Source organism: Protopterus annectens, chromosome 7.part0 (assembly GCF_019279795.1).
Source record: "Protopterus annectens isolate FY-2018-M chromosome 7.part0, PAN1.0, whole genome shotgun sequence".
In the NCBI taxonomy this organism is placed as follows: Eukaryota; Metazoa; Chordata; order Ceratodontiformes; family Protopteridae; genus Protopterus; species Protopterus annectens.
Window position 1 is genome coordinate 1,223,339,278 of NC_056739.1, and position 24,294 is coordinate 1,223,363,571.

Here is a 24,294-nt window from a genome sequence, read left to right on the forward strand (position 1 = left end):
GGTTTGAGGCTTCTTTGTGGAACCTCCTTGCCACTTCTTAAACATCTATTTACCTGAATTCTGTTGAAAGTGTTTATTCTATTTTTGACAAAATTGGATGATGAGAAAGAAAATCCCCTGCACAATTCAGAAAAGGAGGGCTAAAAAAATCTTATAGATCAGCTTGCCCATATCATCACACGTTTTGATCACCTCTGCAGTAGCAGGCCAAACACTATATCTCTATCCAAGGTAGAATTTAAAATCTCATTTTTAACATCGTATGGGATGTTCTGAGAATGCAGCCAAGCAAACCTCCTTAAAACCATACAAGTGGCCATAGCTCTTTACGAAATATCAACAGAGTCATGCACACACTGCAAACAATGAATAATAACCTGTGCAATAGGAAAACCTAAAGCATTATTTAAAGTAGATTTTTCTTCATAAGAAGAAAGTGTAGATAAAACATTTCTTATACTGTCACAATGTGTCAGAATAAACTTTAACATATGAACCTGAACATTTAAATTTCTGAAATTCAAAGTTGCCCATGTATACACTTTTTTCCCCATACCTGTCAATAGTTTCCCTATCCTTGTTAGAAAGAGTAGGATTGGAATTAACTTAATGCTTAGCAGCAGAAGAATCAACTAGGGCTATAGCTGCTGGGTCAGGTTTGGGAATAGTATATAAATATTTAAAAGACTGAGGAACATTATACATCATATCTGCATTTTTAGGGACAGCTGGCTGACTAGCAGGAAAATTGCAGTCAGTAAGACACATATCCTTTAAAGAAGTCAGAGCAAGAGGAATGGGTGTAGGTTCTGGGGAATCTTTCTGTAACAACTCAAAATATTTTTGGAGGGACTGAGAATCCTCAGTGTTTTTTTCCCTCTGAAAACATTGGGACATTTTAACAATAGTCTTAGAGAAACAGAATTTGAAAGTGAGCTCTAGTCTGAGTCTGAATCAGAAACCTGAGTTCAAAGCCCTGAATATTTCCTTGCAAATTCCTGTTCAGAGTCAGAATCTTGAATCTCTTCAGGAAAGGATGCATCCCTCTTTCTTTTACCAGACACTACTTTACAAAATGGATCATTAGCCTGAATCAAACCCTGAGCCAGTCCCAGTAAACTACTCCTATCCAACGAAATTTGGAGCAATAGATACATGTGTGGTTTTCTGTTTCTTTTTGACAGGGAAAATGGGGTCAACCATGTTACTAATGGCAGCCGCTGCTTCCCCCAGGGATTGACACAGCATTCTGACACAACAGGGAAAACTTTCCCTGTTCCTTCTCCCAGGACCAACAAGAGTGGTTCTCCCTTGCCCACTGAGAGGACCCCAAAAGCCACAGAAGAAGTGACTAACCCCCAGTTCATACTGGCTGTAGGTGCTACACCAGAGGGATCCAGAGTAAAAGATGAGTGTTCTGAGGTACAAGAGATCCCCACAATAGAGTCACCTAGCTGTGACTGAGGCAAATTGCTAGCCTGCTGTGGCGGCAAAGGCTGTTGCTTAAACTTTTCTTTGTGTGGCTGGAAAAAGGACCAACCGTGGGACTGCAATCTGTTCCATGGTGAAGCAAAAAATGGTGCCTCTATTCTGGGGAAACGAAGCAACAATGCCAGTAACACTTCCAGTTCACAAAAGTTACTTTTTTGACAGGAAAATACAGTTAAAAGCAATTTCAAATACTATGGCAGCTCCCACAATGTTAAGATAAACCCAGTTTCTCCACAGAAAATATTTTATTAGTTAGATAATACTACTTTTAATATGACAAAAACAATGAGTGCTCTATTTAAAAGTATGTTGCAGTCTCAAGGCAAACCATTAAAACAGAACACACCTAGCTTTAATATAACTTTTCTGAAGAGGAACATAATAAAACATCAGTAAAAAGTTAGAAAATTGGAAGTTTTTTTCCTCCAAAGGGAACTTATCTGCCCAACTAGGGGAAAGCACAAGCCAACCGTTGATTCTCAAAGGCATCAGACTGTACTCTCTGGCAGCAGTAAAGCACTAAAGTGCTTTGCACTCAAACTTGTCTTTTAGTCAGCTCAGCTCAAGCTGTTTGACAGTTTAGCTGTGCAAGCTGGATGGCTATTGTATCATTAGCAGGATATAACACATATAACTAAGGCTACTGCACCAGTAATCAATATGAAGAACATCCTTTCATACTATTTGTTAAACTTTTAGAATAATGTAGCACTGGATCTTTCAGAGGGTGGAATATAAGGCTAGCTGTAAGGCACGTGGGAAAGTGTTTTTTTTTTTTTTTTTGCAATGCAGATGATTAGCATACAGTGTCTGCATTTAAAGGTCATTAAGAATGATAATAATAATCATGGACAGGTTTATTTATTTTACATTTTGAAACTGGACGCTGTATTAGAGAACTGAAGATTAGACATGTCATCTCTAATTATGGGCCTGAGGATATCAAGATATCAGTGGTGGTTGGGAAGCAGAGAAGGGTAACAGCACTATTGCTTGTATTTATCCCCTGCCATACTGTATGTCCAGCTTCTATGCCAGGACAATTTTCTTTATTTCAAGTACATATACTGGTAGACTGTCTAGAAGTGATGGATTTACGAGATTAAAAACATTTAGTGTTATTATTGAGTTATTATGTGCATATACAGTAGAATGATGAATGTAAGGTGGATGGTAATGGATTGTTAATTTTATTGAGAGTATTTACACAAACTGTACTTATAGTTTAGGAAAAGAATGACTTTCTTTACTCTAGTTGACAGAGACAGACTGAATACATTCCAGGTGCCAAACATTCTGCACTTGATATTTGGGAGTTCTCATCACAACACATCAGGCTTATTACATAAGGGCTAATAAATAGTATGGGCAAAGTAATACTTTCTGTAATTAATTTATGTGTGTTCCTTACTGGAGAGAGTAGTTTTTTAAGTTAACAGTGAAAAATAAATAAATTTAGCAATCTTCAGTCTACAGAGATGAATAAACTAACAGTGCAGATTTATACACCCCTTTTAGGGATGAGGTACAAATTGCGTGGTATGGAGAGAGAGAAAGAAGACATCCAAGAACATGGTCACAAAATTTGTACCACAAGCAGCGAGTCGTATTGCAATATTGCTCTTTATTGTTGTAGTGCATTCTTTCTTCTTCCTTTCCATCAAATTTAACCATTTTATTTAATGCCCATTCCATTCAGTGTGTTACAGATCCTGACAGGTACTCTCTTTTTCTTAATGTGAGGCAGCACATTTTCTACTCTAACAAAGATTCTAGACTGAATCATTCAGCTTATTCTTGCAAAAAGCTTTACATTTAATATCACACAACATGGATTTTAATCAGCTTATAAAACTGATAGAACATTGACAAGTATGAAGTATTAGCTAACTTCTGCCATCCTTAATTCAACTCATCAATTTACTTGAAATGTGCTTTGGATGCCAAAATGTTAGCTTTTCTCATGACTCCTTCTTACAAATATAAATAAATAAATATATATATATATATATATATATATATATATATATATATATATATATATATATATTTTAATCCCTGCACAAGTAAAATCAAAAAATTCAAATCAAGACTTAAAAAAAATGTATTTTCTATAGGTGACATAACTAACACTACCCACTTGCAACACATTTCCAAATACTTACCTCTGATATCACAGCATATTAGAGAAGGAAGACTTTTCTCTGCAGTAACATCCTTTGAAAGAATATATTTTAAGTAGCAGGCAGCTTCAAAAGCATCCATCACCTTCTCTCACTGGTTACATATTCTATGCTAATAATTTAAAAGTGAGAAAATGTGGTGAGACCTGAATTAGAATAGTAAGATAGCACACCAAATGAACAATTATATACTATTTTAGAGAAAGTAAAAGTAAATTACAAACATGTTTATTTCAATTACAAAATATAAACAAACATACTTGTTTGCACAGTCTTAAGTGACGTAATAAACTCTAAACATAAGATTTAATAAGCATTATATATTCCTACTCCACAGATGCACCAGATGCAGCAAGACGTAAAGGGAAAATCAGTGGAATCAAATGAATCACTGCTGGTATACAGTTATAATCTGCATCAGCACCAGTTTCCTGTAGAAAACAGATCAGGGAGTTCAGCACCAGTAAGATGAACTCATTGAATATTCCTTTCAATTACATGCCTTTTATGCCAGTTTATATGAGCACCGCCCCCAAAAAAATTCTCTTTCCTTTCTGTATAAACCATTTTTGCCCTGCCTCTATTTATTTTTTTTATCTTTTTTCTCTTTCCGTTTTATTCTTTTTGTCTTTCTTGTTCCTCTAACTCATTTTGAATTATTTGCATAAAAATTTATTTCTTTCATTGCTGGAGAATAAAAGACACTTTATGATTGCAAAACTGAACTAGCCTCCAAATGAATCGTATAGCAACAGGGCATTAATGGTGTAAATCAAAAAGTAGTTAATGTGGATACCTAAAATACATAGGAGTGAGAGAAAGAGAACGACATCGCTGACCTGATGCTGCCTGAAGATATTGGCCATGGCTTACAGAAGCAGATAAATTCAGATAACAGGCACACACAACAACCATTCAATGTGTTAAAAAGTAAGTAGTGAAGAACAAGGCAATCATGAAAAAGTAAAAGCATCTGGGTTAGGGACAGTTTGGCAGAACATTATTCTCAGAATAAGGTTTGTGAAAACATTACATCAATACCAAACCAGTAGCAATAATATAAATAAGCACTACTCATTCTGCCCTCATTATAACTTTCTTATACATATCAAAACAATCAAAATAACAAAGAATGACAGTGAAAAAAATGTAGTCTGATAAACCCCCAAGCAAGGATGGAAGTGCTCACTTGGAATCAGATTGAAGGACAACAGCTTCACAGACTTTATTTCCAAAATAATTTTTAATGTCATATTTTACCTATTTGATGGTGCTTACTGCCCTGGGTCATGCATAACCAAAAGATGAATCTTATGCTTTTAATTTTTTTTTTTTTTTTTTATAAAACAGGTCTAGCATTTAATCATTTGTATTCACACTAGCACTGCACAAACCAAAAGCTGAGAGATTAATGTTTTCATAGGGATTTATACTCAATGAGTTTGTATTCTTTTTCAGGTATCATAATGAAACACTGCTGGACAAGAAGTTGCATAGATATGACAGCACCTTGGTGCTACGGGATCTAAAACTGGATCAGGCTGGGGATTACTACTGTAAAGCTATTAGTGAAGCAGGATCTGTTAAGTCCCAGATTGCTAAGCTCACTATATTAAGTAAGTTTTTTTTCCTAAATACTTATATTATTAAAATATTTTTTTTTCTTTTTAAGAGAGCAGATATACTCAGTGAAATGAACATACGCCAACATTTACAGGGAATATATCAGCTGGAATTCCATACATGGTAGCTATCAGAATTCCATACAAGATTGTCAAAGCATAATGTATATTCTGTACATCTGATATATGCCATATTTTACATTCAACTTACATTGTCTTATTAGTTTATGAGCAAATATCTAGCAATAAATAGCATAGTAAATGTCAGAAAGACTTTATTCATTGGCAGGAAAAGCTTAACCTCATTACTACGATTTTTGCCTTGACCTATGCCATCTTTCTCTCTCTGTAACTTCTCTTGAAAATTCAGTCTACATGTCCCTCACATGGATAATGTTTACATACAGCAATTCCATGCATGCTATTCAGATATTTTATAGGTTATATGACTGAAATTATCTGGATTGTTTAATCTGTTTAGACATTCTTCCAAACTTTGCCCTCAACCCTCACTTCTATCTCTCCCACAAGTTTCCTCAAACCCCTTCTCTAAACAATCCATCATCATATTCCTCTCTCTGATTTTGTTTCTTATCCACATTCTCCTTTCAATATCCTAGAAAAAACATCCCTAACCTAAGTGTAGGTTCATCCTTATAAACTTGTTCTCTGTCCTTCTCTGTCCAAGAGGAAGTAGTACTCATTCTCTGTAATGGCACTTTCCATCCATGTCACTTCCACCCTCAACCCTCTTTTGTTGCTTAGCACCAGTAATATTTTGTGTGTCCTTCTCCCTTCTCTCTTCAGACAAAAGAGGTTTCTCTTGACACCCTAAAAGACCAAACACCTCCACTCAGTTCTTAACTTTGTTCCATATCACTTTCACCAGGCTACCTCTCCAACAGATATGCATTTAATTTGCTTCTTGTTCCCCAGATCTCCAACATTATCCTGTATCCTTTCATCCATTTTTTTTATCCTTTAGGCTCCTCTACAACCTGTATAATAATCTGATATGTAAATCATAAACTGGACTAATCCGTTTTAATACCCAACTTAATTTTCAGACTTCAACTTTGTCATTATACCATCATTTACTTTTTGTCCTTCACACATCTCTAAGCTTTGTCAAGGTAACCTGTTTTTCTCAGTTCTAAATCTTTTTGAAAGCCATACTATACCTTTCTGGATGAATCATTAGCTATCTTTTTCTATGCAACCTGCTTTGTTTCCTCTCCTCATTTACCCTGACCTTCCAGAAAACTACAAATGTCTCACAAATGGCCCAATAATGCAAAACGTCTTTACTTACTACCTCACTCTTCTGTACCATATCTTGGATAAATGACCCTCTCTTACCAGCCAGTTGTATAAAATCACCTGTCTTGTGGTTCTTGTTCTACCTCCAAGTTTCCAAAGACATCCTCTAAGGTACTCTGACACCATCTCTTATAACCCCTCTACTTTTAATCTTCAACTCTGACCCCAATCAGTAAGCTCATTAACTCCTTATCCCCATTTCCCTACCTAAACCTCACACTTTGAAAGGAAATCAAGAATGAAACCATGTTACATGACAGCTCTCTAGCCAGTTCAACCTCTGATTCGTATTCAGAGCCACATAATACATCCTAAAATCAGACATTCCTCGGTCCCATGACATTTTTTCCAATGTGTAATCTCTTCCAATTAAAACATCATCCCTGACTTTTCAAATAAATGTATGACTTGAGCTCGTCAAGTATTTTATCAATTTTACCTCCATTCCAAATAGAAAATAATCAGTACACACTTTTCTTCACTCGAATGTCATGTATCTGATTCTAACTTCCAGTCCTTATAGCATTGATAAATATCTCCAGCTTGACAGCTGTTTCTAGTTTTGCCTTTATTCCTGCTGAAAGTTTACTAGTATATCACTCTGATCATCAGCAAAGTGTCACTTGTGCAAATGCAGCTACCTTACCCTCATAAGCTTTTGTTTTCTCTAACTCCTAGATCAAAAACGCAGATGCACTTCACAGGACTAACTCTTCAAGCTTCCACATTGTTCAGGCATCATAGCACCATTTCCACTGTACTAAGATACTAAAACGTGTTCTAAATATAAACTAGTAAAAAGTTTTTTTCAGACTATTTATGCAGCACAATTGCTTTTATATATTTCCAGATTTTATCTCCATTGCAGTAGTCTGATATAATATAAATAATGTACTAAATGTTGAAAGGACTCCAGTCACAACTAAACAGCTTCAAGAATTTATTAAAATACAAAAGCCAGTAAAATAATGCAAGTGCTTTCGTCTCACGACAGAGACTTCATCAGACAAATAATGCCTTCAACATCACTTCCTTAAATACCCTCCTTAATTAACCCCTTGCAGTACGTCATATAAAATAGCCTTTCACATTATAAAAATATAGTGTTAATAAAAAACTGTTTACCAAGCTTGAGTATCATAACCTTTTCCACAAATTTAAAAAGTTAAAATAATAAATTAATTTTTTTGTTTATGATTATAATACCAAGAAATACAGAACCAAAACATATTATTTAAGTCTGCATTCATCCTATAATAGCTGCCCTTTCCCTTAAAATGGGCTTAACAGATACATATTCATTCAGATGAGGGGGGGCGGTTGCTTTTAACCGAAGTTGCCATATCAACTTTTTTATTAATGTTAATTACCAATCACCTCCTCTTGGGTTCTTTTTCACAACATCCAAGATACCAAACATGAAGCTCCCAAATTTGACACACTTGCATGAGTGTTTATATAAGGCACTCATTTCTTTTCTTGTTTTTATGTCATAAAAGTGCTCATAAATTCTATTTTTAAGCACCCTCTCAGCTTTGCCTATGTAAAAACTTGGGCAGCCCCCACATTTTGCTAAATATACCAGTTTGGAGGTTGCACAATTACCTAATTTGAAATAGATTTTACTCTGCAGTCCATTTTCTAAGGTTAGATTTTGTGTATCAATGATGTAGGAACAAACGCTGCATGCTCCACAAGGTGTTGTCCCCCTTTTCACTTCCCCATTTTTGAGTTGATCACCCTCAAGGAATTCCACAACATTCTTTCCTATCCTGTAGGTGAACCTCGGCTTTTCACCCACTATTTCACTTAGATCTTTGCTGATTTTAAAAATGCTCCAATTAGCTTGTAGTATATCACTCAAAGATTTAGTAAAATGGTTAAACGCCGTAATAAATGCTTTATCAAACTCTTTTTCTGAATCCTGAGTGTTTTCTATATCAAGCCCCACCCCCCAAAAGGGGGTGTATTTAGTACCCCATCCTTTGAGAACGTCCTCCAAAATTTTGGTGACCAGTTCACTAGGGTAGCCCCTGTTCGTGAACATTTCTGTAAGCTTATTTAATTCTATCCCCAGTTCATTTCAGTCAGATGTCATCCTAGCTATCCTAATAGCTTGACCCTTCACTAGGTTTCTTTTTTGAAATTGGGGTGACAACTATCATAGTGCAAGTAGCTGTTACACCAGGTATCCTTGCTATGGATGTTAGATTTAAATCCTCCAATGATGTGTGACACAGTTACATCCAGGCAGTTAATTCTGTCCTTGTTCCACTCATGAGTAAATTTAAAATATATGGTGCAACCATTTAGGTATTCCCTCACGGTCACCATCCCACAAAATAAAGATGTCAACCAAGAATTTTGAAAAGGTACTATTAAAGACATATTACCTTTCCCATCCCAACATAACAAGATTTGCATAAGTGGGGGCACACGCTGCCCCCATTGCTACACCAGTGACTCGCTGAAAATATTTACCTTGGAAGTGAATGCAGTTGTTCTCCAGGATAAGTTCCATTAATTCAATGAGTAAGTTAACCAGTTTGTCTGATATTATGGGTTGAAAAGTAAGGGATTCATGGAAAAATTTTAATCCCTCATTCTTGAGGATGACTGAGGACAAATCTTTTATGTCAATGTTCAAAAAAAAAATCAGACCTTCCTTCCAAATGGAAGGTATTAATCTACTCAAAAAAATCCCATGAATCTCATATCAGGTGTGGTGCATTAAAAACTATTTTCTTCACATTATGGTCTATGTATACTGCTAGTGGGTGGGTTTTAGAACCACTAGCCAAAACTATAGGCCTAAATGGTGAATTTTCAACTGATTTGTGAATTTTTGGTATTTCAAAGAAGTTAGGTATAATATGGTTAACCTGTACCAAAAAATTGTAAGCAGCCATACTAATCCTACCATCTATTAAGTACTCTTCCAGAGTCAGTTCTCAGGTAAGCAATGGATATCTCATTCCTTGAAACCAGGGTATAAGTCTCATTACTAGTCAATAGGTTGGTCATGGCATTGTTGTAAGCCTCAGTCTCATAACCCCCCCATCAGGCATCATAACTCTTACCCCACTGTCTTTCTATAAAAGTTGAAGTGTTTTATTTTCCTCTTTAGTAATATTATAAGAGGGGCTAGGGTCCTTTGAAACCTGTTTATAAATGTCCTCAGTTACACATTTTTTAAATACATGAAAAATTGGATGGAAGGGTGGGTTGAAAGTGCTGTTTCCTTTAAGCTCACTAATCCTGCTTCTTAAATTATTCCTAACCTCATTTTTCTTAAAAATATATGCTCAAATTAACTTTCCTTAAAAACAGTTAAAGGTCAAGAAGAGTTTGTGCTACTTCAGCCTTAAAACTGGGCACAAATTGTAGACCTTTCAAAAACAAAGTAAAATGTTTTTTTACTAACTCTCTCAGTGTAATTGTAAATCTTAAAATCCCTAAATTGCCCAACTATACCATTCATGTCATATTTTATGCATTCCTCTTCCTCCTCACCCCTGCTTGGAGTTCCGTATACCCCTGGGCTTGGTACCCCTGTCCCAAGTCCAGGTTGGTTCTCATCTTGTTTGCTAACCTCTCGGAATGCCTCAGTAGAAAAAAATCTGTATTAGAGGCAGAAAATGAGTCAAGTTCAATTAGCCTTCCCCTCTTATTTTGTAAGTAGTTAGATTCATATCTAGGGAGTGAAAGGGACATGTGAAAACCCACATCCCCACTCTCCCCCTCCCTTCTCCCTGCTTAGTGTGTCCCAGTGGTTTGGGACCAGGGTATACTCTTCTCTCATCATATTGCAATCTGTCCCTTGCCATTTTCTTTTGCTTCCTAAGGACTATATTCTGATATTTCTTTCCTCTACATTAGTTAAAATAGGATACAACTGTTCATATTCAGGGAACAATAAATATTTCAATATATCACTGTTAAGTATATCCACCTCTTCTTTCAACTGTTTAATCATATTTTTATTAAATTTAAGAATCATTTTCATTAACTCGAATCCACATTTGTCAAAGAACCCCCCAAACTCCCTAATAATGTCAGTATTGTACAAAATCCCAAAAGGATACTTAAAAAATCTTAACCCCTGTGGAACAATTTTCATTTTCAAACATTCCTTAATAAAACTTTGATCAAATTGCAAACTTTTATATTTAAACAACAACTTTTCAAGTTTAAAAATGATTGCTTTCAAAGTTAAACATTATTTGTTAACTACAACAGCTTCGTTCATTTTCACTGTTCACATTAATGTCAGTACAATTAAATGAATAGTCCATAATGTCTTTAAAACCTCTTCAGTCCCTACCACTGCTACACCCACATTGCATTTCACTAATAGGTCATGTTTCAACAGTAAATGCTACAGTACCTTCTTTAGAGTCACCAGTTCGCTTTTCTTTTGCTGATTTTGTTAGTGTTGTTTGTTTGAACACCATTACATCATTCTTTCACACCCCTGCTTATTCCTTTGTTTACTGCAGGATTCACCAGTTGAATTTCCCTTGTTTCTCAGTCAAACACACTAGAAGCTCTGTTCCCAACTGCTGCAAGTGGAGAGGAAGTATGGAAACAACTTCCTGTCAAAACTGGAGATCCACTAGCGCCACCTCCAGTGTTGGAAGCCACATTGCATTCCTTTTGACTTAGTAAGTCTATTAAGCGAGTGAGCTCCCCTTTGAGTGAATTCACTTCATTTTTAAGTTCCTTAAAATCCTGTAAAGAACATGTACCATTGGCCTCAAGGTCATTCTCAGAACCATGTTCCTGGCATATTGTTTCAGCAATGCCACAAAAGAAGCAATAAAAGTCACAACCAGAGAACCTTCCAATGTGGGAGCTGCCCAAGTTTTTACATAGGCAAAACTGAGAGGGCACTCAAAAACAGAATTTATGAACACCTTTATGACATAAGAACAAGAAAAGAAACTAGTGCCTTATATAAGCACTCATATGAGTATGTCAAATTTGGGGGCTTCAAGTTTGGTATCTTGGATGTAGTGAAAAAGAAACCAAGAGGAGGTGATTGGAAATTAACATTAATAAAAAAGGAGTTGATATGGCAACCTAGGTTATAAGCCACCTTCCCCCTTGGTCTGAATGAATATGTATCTGTTAAACCCATTTTAAGGGAAAGGGCAGCTATTATAGGATGAATGGAGACTTAAAAAATATGTTTTGGTTCTGTAATTCTTGGTATTATATGCATAAACAAAAAATTCATTTATTATTTTAACTTTTTAAATTTGTGAAAAAGGTTATGATACTCAAGTTTGGCAAACATTTTTTATTAACTCTATTTTTATAATGTGAAAGGCTATTTTATATGACATGTACTGCAAGGGGTTAATTAAGGAGGGTATTTAAGGAATTGATATGGAAGCCATTATTTGTCTGATGAAGTCTCTGTGGTAAGATGAAAGCACTCACGTTATTTTACTGGCTTTTTATATTTTAATAAATTCTTGAAGCTGTTTAGTTGCAACTGGAGTCCTTTCAACATTTATTTCTTTTCAGTCAAGTTATTTCACTTTGGACATAAATAATGTATTACTTAATATACAAAGTTATTTTGATTTAAGAAAAAATGCTCTGAGGTATTTGAAGTTGAACTATACATTTTTCCTACTGCTTATGGCACAAGGCATAGCCAAGAGCCATACATTCCAAAATGTTATTTAAAGATGATCAGCACAAATTAAGGTCAGAATTATTTGATTTTCTAATTGTAAGATTGTTTTCTCTTTTGCAGTAGAATATAACTATTGCTCCCAATCTTTGATTTTTAAAAAAAAAATAATACATTAACTTGTTTTCAACAGCACAAGATGAACCATCATGCAATTCACAACCTGAGAGCTACCTTATTAGACTACCCCATGACTGCCCACAGGCATCATCTAATTCCTTTTACTATGATGTTGGTAAATGTGCAATATCTACTTGTGCAGGAGAAACACATAAGGGCCTAAGGTGCAAGGACACTGTACCGTATTGTTGTGGAGCTGTGAAATTGAAGGAAAAAGAAGTCCAGTGTAATGGGTACACTCTTTCCATTAAAGTCATTGCTGAGTGTGGCTGTCAAAAATGCACACAAACAAAAGTCATTGTGCGAGGACGTGCCTCTGCAGCAGATGATGGTGAACCTATGCGATTTGGTCACATATATCTAGGGAAGAACAGAATTGGCATGACTGGATATAAAGGAACATTTTCTGTACAGGTATCACCAGAAACAGAAAGACTAGTCCTCACCTTTGTTGACCGCCTTCAGAAGTTTGTAAACACAACTAAAGTTTTGCCATTCAATAAAAAAGGAGGAGCTGTATTTCATGATATCAAACTTCTAAGAAGAACAAGTCCCATAACTTTAGACTCCACTAAAACAAACACTGTATCTTTGGGACAAAAACAGGGGGTAGAACCAATAGCTGAATTAGAAATTCCTCCTAATTCTTTCTATAGAGCAAGTGGAGAAACCTACAGTGGTAAAGTTAAAGCCAGTGTGACATTTCTGGATCCAAGAGACATTTCTACAGCAACTGCAGTGCAAACTGATTTAAACTTTGTTAATGATGATGGTGATATTTTCCCATTACGCTCCTATGGCATGTTTTCCGTGGACTTTACAGATGAATCAGCAGCAGAAGTGCTCAATGCAGGTGAGGTCAGAGTTCATCTTGATGCTTCTCAGATTCAGATGAAAGAACATTTGGAAATGATGAAACTGTGGTCCTTGAATCCAGAAACTGGCTTATGGGATGAAGAAGGAGACTTTCAAGTTTCCAAAACTAAGCGAGGCAAAAGAGAAGAAAGGACATTTCTGATTGGAAACATGGAGATACGAGAAAGAAGGCTCTTCAACCTTGATGTCCCAGAAAGCAGAAGATGCTATGTCAAAGTAAGAGCCTACCGTAGTGAAAGGTTTGTACCTAGTGAACAGATTGAAGGTGTAGTGGTGTCTCTTATAAATATGGAGCCCGTTGCTGGCTTTTCATCCAATCCTAGAGCTTGGGGTCGTTTTGATAGTGCTGTTACTGGTGCAAATGGAGCTTGTCTACCAGCTTTTTGTGATGAACAACGTGCTGATGCTTATTCTGCCTATCTTACAGCTACTCTTGGGGGTGAGGAACTAGAGACAGTAGAATCTTCCCCCAAATATAATCCTAACAAAATTGGAGTACCACAACCTTATCTTAATAAATTACAGTATAGAAGAACAGATCATGATGATTCTAAACTTAAAAAAACAGCTTTTAGCATCAATGTGGCAAAGCCAAATACAAATAATGCAGAAGAAAATAATGGACCGATTTATGCTTATGAGAATTTAAACACATGTGAAGAGGCACCATTCAGTGCAGCCCATTTTAGATTTTATAGAGTAGAGGGATATGTTTATGATTATAATACAGTTCCTTTTAATGAAGATGACCCCATGAGCTGGACTGAGGATTATCTTGCTTGGTGGCCAAGGCCAACAGAATTTCGAGCTTGCTATATTAAGGTCAAGGTAAATGGACCGCAAGAAATTACAGTCAGATCAAGAAACATGGGTGGAACACATCCAAAAACAACTGGCAAACTGTATGGCATAAGAGATGTGCAGACTATTCATGACATGGACCAAGCAGGTACTTCTGCAGCTTGCCTGGAATTCAAATGCAGTGGCATGCTTTATGATCAAGATCGTGTTGATCGCACATTAATTAAAATCAATCCTCAAGGAAGTTGCCGCAGAGAAAAAGTTAACAGCATGCTGCAAGAATATTTAGTAAATCATCTCCCTCTTGCTGTTAATAATGATACCAATGAGTTCAACATGCTAGCACCTCTTGACCCTTTGGGACATAATTATGGCATTTATACTGTAACTGACCAAGATCCAAGGACAGCAAAAGAAATAGCACTGGGTAGATGTTTTGATGGCACATCAGATGGTTCTTCTAGAGTCATGAAGAGCGATGTAGGTGTTGCACTAACCTTTAACTGTGCTGAAAAAGAAAAAGGACATCAAAGTATATTTCAAGCATTACAGAATTCAACAGGTCAAGACATAGCAAGCATAGCTATTCAGAGATCAAGGAATGGAAGGCAGCAAAGAAGAAGCTTCAGAAGGAGAAGTTCAGGAAGAAGAAAGATTAATACTTCATGAAGGCCAGTTAATGAAGAAAATGGATCACAAGTGCAGCAGTGTATCATTTAATGAATAAATGGTGTGAAAATTAGCATAAAACATTTAACATCATTTTCACCCAGTTTCCTGTATATTGATATTTACCTAGTAAAAAAAAACATGGAGGAAAGCTATAAAAATGTGAACAGTTACTTTAAGTATTTCATCATGAATCCCAAATAGCTACAATATTTAATTGCATCCTGTTATGTGATCATCTTATATTCACAGCAACATACTCAACAGTATGTTACGAAACTCAGCCCACATACAGTACAAAAAAAAATCTATCAAGTGTTGTCTGTAGCAAAATGTTACTTTGTATTTTTTTTTTGTTTACTCGTAAAAGATATGATATGGATAATTGAGTGTGTTTTCTTGAATGGATTATTTCATCAGAACTTGGCAGAACAGATATGTAAAAACAGAAAACTTGGATAAAGTTTCCACAGGCATCATACACAGGAGTTTACCCCCTGTATCTCTACACTCCCTTACTTACTATAACAAGATGTGATGTTGCTAAACTTCAAAGCTATTGATGCAGCTTTAATTAAATGGTTTATCAAAGAAAACATGCAGGAAGAAGCATACCTTCTGACAGTGAAGAAGATTAAGGCAACCCATTGTTAAACTTTCTCATGTAGCCAAGGGTACAAGATTTAATTCCTTTGGCCTCCGTTTGCCTACTGTGTGGCTCTGAGCAAGTTACTTAATCATAAAGAGCTCCTAGGTTGCACCTGAAAAGGGACACTTGTATTCAGTGGGCTTACTCACTTAACAAATGCATAAAATAAAATACAGTTATAATTTGAAAAACTGGTCTTGTGAAATATTTCTTAAAGAAATAAAACAGATATTTGTTATACAGCATGCCACTGAAAATACACATTCATTTTTTTTATACTTAGATACATATATTTTATTAACATAAGACTTTTGAGGTCCATTATCTTGAAATCACTATATTTCACATTAATATGCATTGCCATTCATTTATTTAATTCCTTTCTGAATATTTCCAGTCTAAGTTCATGATTTTATAAGGCAATATAAGGCAAATCATTCCACTGTTTAACAACAATCTCTTTAAAATATATTTTTGTTTGTATTTTGTCTGAGTACTTTAACTTGTAATCTTATTGATTCTTTATATGGTTTCACGTTTAGTGCTTTAGACAGATAATCATTCCCTAAAGGTTTTGTACCCTGTAAGCATACACCCATATATACTCTAACTATATAATACAGAATAAGAGTTAATTACTGGCTACTCAGTTATTCACCTTAGTGCTACCCCTAACTTTGTACTATTATCTGTGTTCCCCCATGGTATTATATAACCTACTGTGTCTCACAGGACAAACCTGCAAATTGAGGCAACTTTAGATCAAAGAATCTCAAATGAATGAGTGCTGTATTCACTCGTAAGGTATTTGTGAACCTCCAGTTCCCCCCAGCCTCAAGGATGGCAGTTCAAAATAGACCAGTGGAGAATTTGAGGCTACCCATCTAATTACTTAGGATTACCTTGGAGGTGTCAAGGGTGCCACTTTGCTTGACATATATTTGAAGTTTGTTTCAGAGGTGAGAGGCATGTTGTGATGTGACTCATCATGTTAATGTGTCTTATTTATTTGATGAACAAGATTTAGTTCCTTTAACTTTGGATATGAGGAATCTGTTGTTCTATAAAGGAATACAAGATCAAATAGTATTGGAACTTTCATGGTTTGAAAGACTCAACCCAAATCCCAATATAGGAATCTATAAGAAAATGAGTATAATGAGACGGCTGCCAGACTCTTGATAACTAAAATTTTTGAGACCCCTAAACTTTTTTAGTTAAGTGCCTCTATGGCCTCTCATGTTGAGTAATATGTTTACAAAAATACTTGCCAAAAGGGGCATTATATTCAGTAATGGATCTGATGAGATATGAGAAAAGCAGAATTAGGACATCTGTGGATTAAGTGGATATGCTCTTGAAATGTACATAATCCAGACAGAAGGCTTTCCTAACATATTCATATATTCATGACATATATAAAAGTCAAAGGTTTTGAATGGAGATTGCAGATCTTGGAGTTGGTATATTTAATTTGCAGGGGGTGAGGGGGTGTAAAAAAAGTTAGATTTTTGTGGGGGTTTTTTTTGGATGTTTCAGTTTTAAGTTCATAGGTTCATAGGTTCATACTAGGCTATCTGCCCTGGGGTAATTACAAGCCTAGCCCGATTCTGTATGGCTTACGCCACCCCTTGATTTGAGTATACTGTGCCCTTTTTAAGGTTTAATTTACTGTGCCTCTGTCTAATAGTGACACGTGAGTAATCCCTGGGACAAACCTACGATCCCCCATCCACCTATTGAGATTCTTCTTGAAGAGATTCAGTGAGGTGCTCTGCCTCACATGAACTGGAATTCTATTCCAGAGCGAAGGGAGCTCCATCATATGGTCTTGACCACATGTATTTTGAGTTTCTGAAAACTCAATAATCTCATACGGATATATATATATATATATATATATATATATATATATATATATATATATATATATATATCTTCTTCTTCTTTCGGCTTTTTCTTGGTTAGGGGTCGCAACAGTGGATCACCTTTTCTGCTCATGATTGGCAGTGGAATTTTATGGTGTCGAGTTGCCAGCCCGGCGCCCAAACTTCCACAGAAGGCACACACATGCACACACTCAAACATAGGGCCAATTAAGAGTGTTCAATCCACCTACAGCATGCTTGGGGATGTGGGAGGAAACCAGAGCACCCGGAGGAAAGCCACGCGACCACAGGGAGGACATGCAGACTCTGCACAGAAGGCACCCCAGCCGAGGATCAAACCAGAGAACCTCTTTCTGTGAGGTGGCAACGCTAACCGCTGCACCACTGTGGCCACCCGATCCACATGTATAACACACACACACACACACACACACACACACACACACACACACACACATATATATATATATATATATATATATATATATATATATATACACACGCACACACACACACACACACACACACACACACACACATACATAAAATATTTTTATTGATTATTTTCAAATAACATGTTTAAATCAATTGTTTTATTTTTGCAAGATGATTTCTACTTGAATAATTATTTTAAAGGAAGCTTCCTTATTTAGGGTGAGTGTTGCTTTAAATAAATATGGATTGGTTCATCTAATTTTAGCTGAAGATATTTAAACTTGATTAGAGCGGATTCATGAAGTACTGATGAAGTCTTTAAATAAAATAAGACAAAAGCACTTAACCTACTCCCATATGAATAGTGGCATTTCTTTGACAGTAACAATATTTTGTTGAGTGCATTTTTGGTTATTTTTACCTTTTCAAGTTTTCCTCAGTGCTTTTAGTTATCTGCAGACTTAGATAAGGTCTCAAAATAGGTGCCAAATAGGAGATGGCCCAACACTGCGCTCTGTGGTATGGTACTACAAAAACCCTATCTACTGCTTTAGTGACTTTTCAAAGAAATTAGTGAGGTTAAAGAGTCAGGGTCTTCCTTTGACAAAGCCAACTTGACAAGTGCCCCAGGCTAACAGATTTTCAATGTGCAGAATAATGAAGAGTGAGATAATACATTCTATAGCTTCCCATATGAGGCCAGTGAGACTAAAGGGTCTATAGTTTCCAGGGTCTGTGGGTGGCCACCCTTGTGGAATGGCAGTACAATAGCTATTTTCCAGGCTTCAGGAATGTAACCAGTGAAGAGTCTTAGATAAAGTGGTTAAGTGGGGGTTCAGATAAGACATAATTGGCACTGATAATCAGACAACCTTGTTATGTTTTCGGGCCTAGTGATGAGGTATTCTTAGCTTTTGTGAGAGCTGCCAGAACTTGTTTTGGTTATATGAATGCTGTTTTTCTTACTATGAAGCCTAGTGACCCACATTTAATAATTATAGGACTGTGTAACTAAAATGGCCCAGGACACCATGTCCTTATTTCAGTATGATTAGTGCACTATTGCCTCTGATGAAAATGTTCTATTCTTAAAACAGTTATGTTTTCAGTGTTGTTAACTGAGTGCATCCCAGTGAGCTAGAAGGCAGAAAGCATTTCCAAAATTACATACAAACAATGCAGGTAACAGATCACTGTTTTCTATGCTGATAAGTAATCATACCACACAGTGCTCAGTACTAAGTAAATCATGTCATGCTTAAATATTTTATGTTCCTTGTATGTCTATTAAAATGCAATCAAAGGTAATGCTAAAATTTTAGTATTAATCACATGTAATTCATTTTGCTATTGATATTAGCAAGTAAAGATAATTTAGAAAACTGTAGTAAGCAAAAAGTTTAATGCTTTGGCGTGAATGATATCCATTTGACTCACAGAGTCGCTTCTCAGTGAGCACCATTCATCTGAGTCCAGCTCTCCAAATTTTTTGGAGCTTTTCTCCCTGGGCCTCCGCTAAAAATACGTTTCTACCCAGTTGGAGTTTCCTGGCAATCAAATGTCAATAAATAAATTAAATAAATAATAAACCAAATGCACAGTTTGTGAAATTCTATATGACTGTTCCTGTTATTTTTTGACCTCACATTTATGTATATTAATTTAAGTGTGCAAGAGCAAAGTTCTTTGCTCCCATGTAAAAAAAAAATGTTTTGCAGATTTTCCAGTCAGTGAGGTAGTCTGAACCAGTCTTTGCTAAAAATACAGTCAATAGGATGTGTCATACTTGATGGGATCATTTGTCTTTTGATAGTGGATTCTCTTTTACACTTCTAAACAAAATGAATGTCAATTTGTTTCTGATTTGTCTTTACAACATGTTCCTTTCTATGTCCTGAGCACTACAAGCAGGAGCATTTCTGAGGTTCCAAGTACTAGGACTTGCTCATATTGAATAATGTACCTACTATATTTCTGTAAACACTTTGAAAAGATCTGTAGTCAGCCCCGAGCTGATATTCATCTAGGTGTAGTTGAGGATGTCCCCCAGGCAGAAGCAGAGTCCTACAATGAATGAAGTATCTGTTAGCTACATTTGCAGATCTTACAAGCTTGCAGTTGTCAGCTGGATTCCTCCAACTGTCATTTGGCAATAGAGCTATGAGTATAATGCTTCTGAAATGATAAAAAAAATAAATGTTCCCTTTAGACTAATTGAGGAAAAGCAGTCTTTTAACATGTCATACACTCTCAGTCTTTCATTAATTTTATACACCCCATAGTTAACAGTATATGCAAAGCTCATGTGGTAGCTTCACATGTAAAGCTCATGCCATGTAATGTTCATACTTTGATCGGAGTATAAATCCTGCTATTTTTGGCAGGGAGATTTTCTGTCAGTTCAGTTGGAATGCTTTCAAATTTCAGAGTGTGTTTTGCCTGACCATTATTTTTCCGACAAAAACAACAGCTTTTATTTTGTTGGGATTTACATATCAAATAATGTTAGTAGTATTGCCACATTCCCGACAGCAACAGACCATGTTAAAAATTTTTCCCCATTCAGGTCACTGGGAAACAGTGGCAACATAACAGTAGTAGCACTTGGCAGAACTATCACATCAACAAGCTTTATAATAAAATGAAAAGAATTTTGACCAAAACTAAGAAGACTAATTCCTAGAATGTTAGAGCCCTTGCAATGTTTGAGGCTAAAATAGCTACCAAAGCCAAAGACAATCACAAAGCATTTTTTCAGTTATGTTTGTCATCTCAAAAGTACAATGCAGCAATGTAGAAGGCCATTTAGCAATACTTTTAACAACATGAATGGCTTCAGCTGCTTTGATATTATTTTCTTGAATGTCATAGGTCATTCTGTCTCAGTGAACTAATACTTTCTAATTTCAGACTGTTGACCTTAAATCCCAAACTTTATATATTACCCATTTTCCCTCATTAACCTACCCTTTTTTGATGTGTTCTGTACGAAATCCAAACTACCAGCTATGTCTACTTTATAAACCGCACTAGGACATATTAGAGGATGACTCTAGCATGGTACATCCTGTGAAATGTTAGTGTTATTAGCAGATGTGCAGACTTTATTTTGTAGCCTCCAGGATGATATCTGACACAAACATTTAAAACTGAACTCTGTGGTACAGCTCTAGCCACTATCTTCTTTGTTAATGTGCACCTTCCATCTGCAACAGAATGCCACTCAAAAAGCACTTCCACATTCAAGCCAAATGCTCATATCACCTAACCTATCTCATTTCCGAGTTTCTTCTCGTGCCTCAAGATTCACTGAAGATTGACCCACTTTAGAAAGTAATGTATATAATGAACATTACATGCTGCTTGATTGTACATTGCACTGTGCTTGCTCACTGAATCTATATACACAGTTTTTTCTGTGTAATTAGTCTGAACTATCCTAGTATTGCCTACATTTCTGTATCTTTTTTTGTGAAATGTTTTGTATTTCACTAGGGCTGAGCCTGAAATTGCTCAATATTGATCAGTGCACTACTCTATTAAACAAATATGAATAAATAAATACATATTTTTATTTATTAACATTCTACCCAAATTACTGACAGCTTAGATATACATTATCAGCATCACCAGATTTTCTACATTCTGCCCATTTCATCAGTCAGTATAAAAACATTTAATCTCATCATAGTTGTAACACTTTATAAAATAAATAAATAAATAAAAAGCACAAACTGAACAAAGGAAGCACATATACCGTGCAAAAACTGTAAGGCTCATCAAAAAAATCCCCAAATCACAATATAACTCTTGTCCGTCATGGATAAGGACAACATATAATTGAGCTTCTCATCTTTAGGTTACTCATACTTAAAAAATACAGGGCATGCATTATTTACACAGTAACCCACACCTTGTTGGGCATTATTGTTTGTGTATAATCCACTAGACAATGCTTAAGTGTTGTGCTCACTGTTATCAGTAGTACATGCTGTGACAGTAAATCTCTGTACACGATATGTATTTGTTGACAAGGTTAAGCATTAACTAGGTAGAGCAGAAGTTGATAACTATAAATAAACACTTTATTTTAAGCTGAAAAGCACTGGCATTACTATTTGTTTTTCTACAGTCTGGCTTCTGCATATAAAAACAGAGAGTAATAACAACTGAAACTGTAGATTTCCTGTCAGGTTTCCTCACATAAGTAATGCTTTTGTTATATATACCCTGGGATTCAGTAAACTCCGTGCAGTGTTTCCTCAAATCCTACACGGAGTTTACATGTGTGCATGGTGATGCGCAGTGAACAGTAGTGCTAATTACATATTCATGGAACGCAACATGTTTAAAAATAAATAAGCGTGTTTTCGTGGCTGGCAAGAAACTATGTAAATCAACAGGGATAGCAAACCTGTTTACATCAGACCACAGTCAGTCAGCGTGTTTGTGCGGAATGCCACAGTGATCACCAGAGCTTAACATATAGTTCTCATAGCTCTCAACCTCTTAGTGCAAGAAATCTGGACAAAAACCTACATAATGGGGGGGACAATGACCCAGAAATAGGGGCAGATTTTACATCTGATGAGTGGATGGGAAATAGGAAATACACCCTGGGGATCACTTCTGTGTCTCTACTTGACAGTGGCACAAGAAAATAACTTTCTTGGGTGGCATAAGCCAGGGAACCTTGTTGGCTAGGCTTACATAGGCCCTTGGGCCGATAGCCTAGTACCTACCTATGAACCTATATCTGTTCATTTAAACTTAGAAATGTACCAGAATAACAAGGTTTGTGTTAAGATATATTTTCTGAAGGATTTGAAGTCTGAAACTCAAATGTATGTAATTATTTAGTGACATTAATTCTGAGATCATCCCAGTGATATGGTAGAAAACCACAAATTTTATCAGGACCAGACCAAAAGATATAAGGCAAAAATCTGGACATTCTGCGAAAATCTGGACAGTTTAGAGGTATGATGTGCTCCAAATACAGTATAGGACAATGTATACAGTGCACATTATTTTGAAATCCCATTCCTGGCATTCTGTATCAGAGTTGTGTAAATGATCTGAAAGGGTACATGGACTGCCATGTAAAATAAACACTCAGGGGAAGTGTATGTATTGAATAGGGACACACAGATGAATTGTAGGAATGAACACAGGGAAAGAGGACGGGTGAAACAACCTAATGTACAGCAGATGAGGGCATTTCAATGGGAGACAGTTGTAGCAGCAACACCAATCAGATATCATTATGGTAGAGTATGGACTGCACAGTGAAAATGTGTATTATGTGACTGTCACCCAAGGTGACATAACAATGGGAAGATGTTTGTGTGAGATAAGCATCCTTACATGAACAATGCAGAGGACATCTATCAGGAATGCTATATACAATTAAGGTAAGGCGCATATTGTGAAGCTGTGCAAACTGATTTGCCTGAATTTGAGTGTAAACTCAGTAGAGGTCTCCAGCAAGTGGAACACACGTAAAGGCTCATGGACAACATTAAAAGAAGCATGCACAATCATGGACAATATCAGAATAATACCACCAGTAATCCAATGTCTCTGACATAACATATGTGATTTACAGTGATCAGAGATGGTTCAAAAGACTTGTACAACTATTATGACATGTCTGCACTCTATGAGGGCAATCATGCACACTGTCCTGACACTGTAACATCTGCTGGAGGTGTTAGAAGTGACCCTGCTATACCTGTATGCAACATCATGATCAATACAGGCTAGTCGACTGGTGTGTGTATGTGTGTGTGTGTGTGCGTATGTATGTATGTATGTGTGTATATATATATATATATATATATATATATATATATATATATATATATATATATATAAAATTCATACTTTCAGGAATGTTACCAATGTAATTAAAGCTGTCAAACAGATATGTATGTACTGTGCACCTTACCAGAACAGGTATCACACATGCATCTGGTGTAACAACCTGTTGGTAGGTTCAACACAGGGACGTCGGGAGGCATATGCACTGTACTGATTTCAGTACAACTTCTTAGAAGAGGGGGTAGCATTTAAAAAAAAAAGTATGTATTTTTAAAGGTTGTTGGATCCTTTAAGGGGGATATGAGCCAGTGGGATACGAGCTAGTCAGAAGTGAGCTCACGTCATGTCCGGCTGGCCGAGTGCGGGAAAGAAGACAATCGCAAATTGATTATTTATCGCGAGTGGGAAATGTGAAGATGGAAGGCAATCGAGTGAACAGATTATCAGGTAAGGTAGGTTTGTGTGTGTGAAAATGCCCCCACAGAATACACCTGCTGGCTACAGGTGTGTGTGAAAATGCCCCCACAGAATACACCTGCTGGCTGGTGTTCAGGCTCAAAGTCTGAAGGCAAGACTAGAAAAATGGGATATGAAAAATCAAATTTATCCTGGGAATTTGCCATTCTGAACATCACTACCCATAAATTACCAAAGCAAAAAGTACATATCTTAATTACCCTTTTTTCCTTAGTTAAATTATACATTATCCAAA

The 24,294-nt window shown here is 36.2% G+C and overlaps 1 protein-coding gene across 1 annotated transcript in view; it reads left to right on the forward strand.

Moving 5' to 3' along the window:
* Positions 1-15,620, forward strand: part of LOC122806986 (cartilage intermediate layer protein) — a 200,119-nt gene extending 184,499 nt beyond the window's left edge. The window contains exons 7-8 of the mRNA XM_044077852.1: positions 5,133-5,290; positions 12,454-15,620. Coding sequence (XP_043933787.1) covers positions 5,133-5,290; positions 12,454-14,786 — 2,491 coding nt within the window. The 3' untranslated portion in view covers positions 14,787-15,620. The remainder of the gene's footprint in view (positions 1-5,132; positions 5,291-12,453) is intronic.
* The last annotated feature ends 8,674 nt before the right edge of the window (positions 15,621-24,294 follow it).